The 6,698-nt window shown below is 43.6% G+C and overlaps 1 protein-coding gene across 17 annotated transcripts in view; it reads left to right on the top strand.

The window, feature by feature from the left end:
- stxbp5l (syntaxin binding protein 5L) overlaps positions 1–5,833 on the top strand; it is a 130,485-nt gene extending 124,652 nt beyond the window's left edge. For all 17 annotated transcript variants that reach the window (XM_004566047.4, XM_004566045.4, XM_004566046.4 and 14 more), the window contains 5 exons: positions 483–846; positions 2,106–2,271; positions 2,411–2,522; positions 2,931–3,151; positions 3,375–5,833. In XM_004566047.4, the coding sequence (XP_004566104.1) occupies positions 483–846; positions 2,106–2,271; positions 2,411–2,522; positions 2,931–3,151; positions 3,375–3,416 (905 nt within the window). In that variant the 3' untranslated portion in view covers positions 3,417–5,833. The remainder of the gene's footprint in view (positions 1–482; positions 847–2,105; positions 2,272–2,410; positions 2,523–2,930; positions 3,152–3,374) is intronic.
- The last annotated feature ends 865 nt before the right edge of the window (positions 5,834–6,698 follow it).

Below are 6,698 nucleotides of genomic sequence, written 5' to 3'. Positions count from 1 at the left end.
ACTCGAGAGAAGAAGAAAGGATTGTTTCCTCTCGTTCTAAAGTGCTCCTGTGGGCGTCTATTGGATAACGTCCGATGTAGTAAATGCAGCATCTGAAAAGTGTCAGTAATGTATTACTGCATCCAGTAGTTGCACTTGTGAGGCAGTTAAGTGTACAAGGTTGTGAAGCTTGCCTTGTATCATTCAGTCCTTTTTGTATAGCTATACAAACGTTATATTACAGGCAGTATTAGAGGGAAAATCACAACAGTGGAAAGGAAGGACCCCGCTTTGACTCGAAGAGACCTACAGCAGAGGTCTGCCAGGACTCTGGCAGCAGTGGTCTGTACATACATGCTCAGTTTTAAAGACCACGTGAGAACATAGACGCATCTTTTTGACTGAAATGTTACGCTTAGCGCCGTCTTCCATCCTGTGCTGAGCTTTAAAGACTTTTCTCTCCCACTGTGTGCTGGGTCCCTCTCCTGCTCACACACTCACAGGAGCGGTGCTGATGCTGAAGGGCTCTGTGTTACGCTTCAGCTTCTTGGACTGCATGGGAGCTCTCATCCAGCCCCCCTATGAGGTTTGGCGGGACCACAACGCCCCCGAGGACCCCGACCGACTGCGGAGGCGCAAGCTGGTCCACTTTTCGCCATCGTCCTCCCAGGACGCCTGCGGAGACGGACACTTGGCTGTGGTGTGCTCTGAGAGGCAGGCCAAAGTGTTCCTGATGCCCTCGCAGTCTTGCCTGTTTGTCCACAACATCACAGAGTCGTCCTTTGTGCTGAGGGCTGACGTGGTGTCGGTGTGCAACAGCGTGTGCCTCGCCTGCTTCTGTGCAAACGGACACGTCATGACACTCAGGTATGACCACGGCCGCTCGAGTTCTCTGTTATTAGATGTTTGTTTTAATCTGCGCACGCTGTAGCGCGGCCTGCTTTAAAGCCTGCTCTGTCAGCGCAGCTATCATTTCTGTGTTTGCACTGTTAAGCTGAACGTGGCTGCGTAGCAGCTTTTTCCTTTTCACAGGTAAGGATACTTAATCTGAACCGGTCAGTGAGAGCGTTTTGGTGCAGAGGAAATCTGAGAGTTACATGTGACTCTATGCAAGGGCCACTCACTGGGTGGATGCTGAATGGTCTGGCTCTATCCGGTCTTTAAGTGATGATGTGATGAACCTGCTTCCGAGTCCAAACTACTGTGTTTATTAAGGCTGCTGTGTTTTTAACATGTTTTGTATCTTGTTCTATTTAATCTGAACAAGCCCCTAAAAAACTCTCTCTGTTTTTACCACCACTGTTCATTTTAAAGCTCAGTGTTTAAACCCTTACGATGTAGCTACAGCCCCTGCAGCAGTATATGAATGACTAACCTCGTATTGTGGATGGATTATCTCAGTTGTTCTCCTGACTGAAGTTTGGTCCGTTTACAGCATCCTGCCATGCGATTGCATTTGTCTCTAACCATCAGGAACCCTCATGTTAACTTTTATCGAGTGGAAAAAAGTTAGCGTTCATCCTCCAGCTTCACTGTGTTTATGCTAGGCTAACATAGCTGTGTCGCTAGTGATCACGTAGCACATCATTATATAGCAGCTAGCCCAACTTCAGTAACCCTATAAACGTCACTGCTGTTTAGTTTTCTGTCTTCATTTATGTTGGAAGTGATAACAGAGCTGTACGTTTGAATTTTCCAGAAATCTCTCAGTCAGAACATGCTATATCATGTTTAGGTGGAAGCTAGCGAGCTAACTTCCTGCTAACTTCTAACTCTGTTAAACGTAATAAATCCTGTTTTCATGGATGTTAAACTGAATTGTTACACCTGGTAAAGCAGCAACGCTGATCATTTTATTAAAGGTGAAAGAATTTAGACAGTTTGTAACTCTCAGTGATGCTGCAGTGTTCGTTTGACTAATGACGTCAGACTTAAAGACCGGATTCGTGCAGTTTACCTCTGAGACTACAGCCTATGAAAAGCTGCTTTGTTACCAAAGATTAGAAAAGAAACATAATAATGATTTCTTTCTTTTTATTCTGATGTTCAGTGTAGTTTACTTTTGAAGCTCAGTAATTATTACACAGCTGTTCTTACCTTTCTTCACTCTTTCATTCTGCCCACAGTCTGCCCAGCTTAAGACCGCTCATGGATGTCAATTACCTGCCTCTGACAGACATGCGCATTGCAAGAACCTTTTACTTCACCAATGGGGGGCAGGCACTGTATCTCAGCTCCCCCACAGAGGTCCAGAGAATTACATACAGCCAGGAGATGTGCGATAACCTGCAGGTCAGCACTAGGGCTGGCAAAATTGGCCATTTGGCAATCATCCCCTCCGTCTGTTGCTGATGGCCAGTGAATTATCTGCCATCTTCTCTGATTACATCCTTCGTGCAACTTCTAAAATTCTTTTTTTTTTTTTTTGCAGGAAATGCTGGGAGAGCTGTTTACACCAATAGAAACACCAGAAGCCCAGAACCGAGGATTTTTAAAAGGCTTCTTTGGAGGAAATGCCCACACCTTTGACAGAGAAGAGCTCTGTGCGTTGTCTGTCTACATTATTTTCTTAATATAAAGCATTCAAGAATGCATGACACCATATTATACTGCTAATAATAAGACATGAATGTCTTTAGCCTGCACATGGCAGATTACATAAGATGTACTTGCTGATTTTGTGGCTTTGGTTGTGAGACTAGCACTCGCTCTAACCAATAAGAGGTCGCGCAGTGAGACGGGGCGATGTGAGAACACCTTAAAAGTTTTCTTAAGTTGAAAATACTCAGACTAGTTTAACTTGTATCAGACGAGGCAATCGCAGTCAGAGCGAGCACACAATGTTGGCAAACAATGACAAACAGTCAGTTGGCAAAATCAGGAGGCGTGTCTGAAGAACCCCAGGGTGCGTTTGATTTCCACATCCCTGTCACTCTGTCTCGTTCCAACAGTCGGCGAGGCTGCGGCTGGGAAGGCTTCTCGGAGTCTTGCGCAGCACATCCCTGGACAGGGAGGAGTGGAGGGCATGAAGGTCGCCGCTAGTGGAGTGGTGGGCGAGCTGGCGAGGGCGCGCATTGCTCTGGATGAGAGAGGCCAGAGGCTGGGGGAGCTGGAGGAGCGCACCGCCCTAATGATGACTAGTGCAGAAGCCTTCTCCAAGCACGCTCATGAGGTGAAAATGAAACATAACATGATGTGAAAATATAAAGAGCATCTAAATGTACAACTTTGGATTTTGAGACATTAACAAAAACTGAACTGAAGCCAACAAAAGTGGTTATTAAATGATTCTCTTGTTGGCAAATCAATAATTTACTCCCCAATGCAATAAAAAGAAATGCTCTCAAGGTTTCAGTCCTTCTCATTAAGAAGATGTCCTTTTGTATCTTTTCCAGCTGATGCTGAAATGCAAGGACAAGAAGTGGTACCAGTTCTAATAGCAGGACGGGGGCCTCGGTCTGCCCTCATGCTGCTGGGAACGATATGCCGCGACGGGACTTTCACTTCAAAAATGAAAGCATTCAAAGAGAGGCACAGTGACTTTGTCTTTATGGCTTCTGGCTTGGCTTCATGCACACACTGTCACATCGCTGAGTGATGAGGACGGGCTAGTTCCCCGTCTAGACCTGCAGCGAGAAGGACGGTGAGGAGATGGCGGCATTTGAAGGTCTGAAGATGGAACTGGAAGTGTGTGTGTGTGTGTGTGTGTGTGTGTGTGTGTGTGTGTGTGTGTGTGTGTGTGTGTGTGTGCGGTTTTTCTGGACCTTACTGTGTAGATAGTCAAAAACTAAGAAACCAACAAGAAATGCATGAAACAGCAATGAATGACTAAAAATATACAACTGCCATATTAAAAAGCAGCATGCTACTTTAACATGAGAGTCAAACATAAAAAGACGTTTTATTTATGAAGTAAGCCAACAACACAAATTATGAAAAACTTTCTATTTTTTGAGATATTAACAAAAAATGATATATAAAAAGGGAAACGTATACCTGCATTGCTACTAAGCCAAAAGTTGTGTTACTTTCCCTTTTTTTAATGTTTCTTTTTACTCCCTAGTCTCAGCTCATATTACTTCACACACTATATATACCAAACGCACACAGTTAACTTTGTCGACACACACTTAAAAACCGCTAAAACGTTGTTCGTACTCTGGGCTGCACAGTGCAAATGAAATATAACTCAGTTGTATTAACACTCAGCTCTCAGCAATCTAGTTCCACTTTTCAGCTGCTGCAACTTACAAACCCGTGAAATGAACACGAGAGAAGGCGTGGGTGTGGGAGCGTGTTGCGGTCAGTGTGTTTATATCTATACTACAAACTTATATTCACGTGCCATAAAAACCACGGAGGAGCTGATCCGGGTTTCCTGTGGCTCACAGCAGAGAACGGTGACCGTGAACATATGAAGGCGTGTTTTAGTTGTCCCTGATCTTTGAGTCTATCGCTGCCTTCGTGCGACGTTAGGTCGCGTGTGCAAGTGTGAGTGAGGCAGAAAGAGAACCACACCCTCCCTCAGCCAGAGCAGCCAACGTGAACGACACCCTCACATCTCTCTCCACCTCACTCTGCAGTTGGTGCATTCTGGTGTGCAACCCGAGCAGTCGTCTTTTCATAATGACAGGCAGTACTCGTGGTGACTGTCACCGTCTTCGTGATGGGAACATGAAGAGGAGTTGTTTGTCAGTAAGCGGTTCGGGAGAAGTGACAGTTTTTTCCAGTGATGTTCAGCCGTCGAGTACGTGAAAAAAAAATGAAGGCGTTCGTTCGGTTTTGGTTTCTCTTCCTTTCGATATCGTTCTTGATGACTGTGACTATGATATCCTTGTGTCGCAGTCCTATATTTGATGGTTACGGCCTCTTTAACGAAGGCTTTTGTATTTTAAAAACAACAAACGTGTCATGATACATGGTCGTCGTGTATCACATCGTGATTGTGTTACGTGTCAGTGGGTAGCCACACGACAAGGACGAACAACATCGAGTGAGGAGGATATTTTGTACTTGTGTATTTGTCTGTATTTTGAACTGAAAACTCAAACGCGGGATAACCGGCATCCGTCTCTCACACACATCAGACCTTTATGCTGATCGTGGCGGCGTCACGCCCGCGTGAAACGTGCACGGCAGCACATACATCCACAGCCTGAAACAATAAGAGGAACACGTGAATCTGCATTGCTAATCATCTTTGCCTGCTTCCTGTCAGGCGGCTGACACATTCCTGAGGCTCGAGCGGCCTTCACGCGTTTATTTTTACCAACTTCACCTGAAATCCTACAGCCAGGCTACCTGGATTTGGTTCAACGGGGTGTCTAAAACACAGCAAACTAATAATGTCGTTCTCTCTTATCTCTGTACCGTCAGTGAGTTTTGTGTAAGTGCAGAAAAAACAACACAAAACCAAAATACACAAAAAAATGACAAAAAAACTCCGATTCTGCTGACAGGGTGTTTTGTTAGAAGGTTTTCGGTTTCTATGTTTTCAGTTTTTATATTAACTGTACAGTTCAATCTTGGGTGAAAGGTGAAACAAAAAAATAAAAAATAAAGTATATTCTTGGGATATTTTCTCGTATATGTTGTACCTGTTACTGCTGGTACTGTATCTGGTATTCTGGCTCTGTCTAAATCACAGGAACGATGTAGTTCTTCACACTGTAGTATGTTAAAGAAGCATTCACTTGGTTTTCAATGATGGCAGCAACGTTTGTCTTATTTAAATGGATTCTACCACTTTTTGTTCTTCTTGATATTATACTAGTGTAATAGAAATTACTTGACAAAAAATGATCTGAAAATATGTTGATGCAACAGCAAATTGAAATAAACATTGATTGATGTACACGGCTGAGAGCTCTCGTCACTAAACCAGCTGCGAGTGCAAAAGCACTTTAGTTTGACCTTTGTTCAGGTAAGTAACCACGTTTTGACCCACAGGTAAAGCCAGGATCAGGTTTATGCAGTTATTGTCATTTACCTTTCATCAATAGTAATAAAGCTTCCAGACTAAGAACTGTCCTTCCTCTGGTAAATTCAACGCTACCTGCCAGGTGAGTCTAATGACATAAAGAGGACTGGAGTTCATTTAAGCTCAGAAATAGTTCATGAACAGACGTAACTGTGATATTCTGTGATGTTAAGAGCAAAAAGCCTGATTTTACCAGTGCATCATATTTATGTAGAAACTTTAATTATTTTGACAGTTTTGTTAGATTTAGTAGGTCCATAAGTTTTCTGACTAGAACACAGTTTGTGTACTTTTATACACCAGTGCAGTGCATTTATAAATCAATACGCGACTAACGTGCAGACTCCCTGATTTTATTCAAGGTTTAACAAAAGTACTGCATTTACTGTTCATTTCTATGCGCTGTCCCCACTGTCAGAGGCTCAACAATAATTGGCCTATTGACTGACAAACAGTTTAACCAGTTACGCTTTTATCCAAACCCAACGAGCTGTCAGTGGAAGTCGAGGAGGCCCTCGTTAGGCTGAAAAGGAATCAACGTGTCACACAGACAGAAAAAACAACCGAAGAAGGCAGCTGAGGTGGATGATCGCAAGTTCTTTCTTTAGTTAAAAAAACAACATTTTAACACTCCAGAGGAGGGAGGAGTGTTATTGTCAAAGAGACACCTTCATGAATGTAAATAAAGACGGTTTACATTCAATTTTATTTATACAGCAGCTGTTGGCTCAAGGTGCTT

The sequence above is a fragment of the Maylandia zebra genome, linkage group LG16, assembly GCF_041146795.1.
Source record: "Maylandia zebra isolate NMK-2024a linkage group LG16, Mzebra_GT3a, whole genome shotgun sequence".
Lineage (NCBI taxonomy): Eukaryota > Metazoa > Chordata > Actinopteri > Cichliformes > Cichlidae > Maylandia > Maylandia zebra.
Note: the sequence above shows the minus strand (reverse complement) of the source record. Positions and strands in the feature narration are given on the sequence as shown.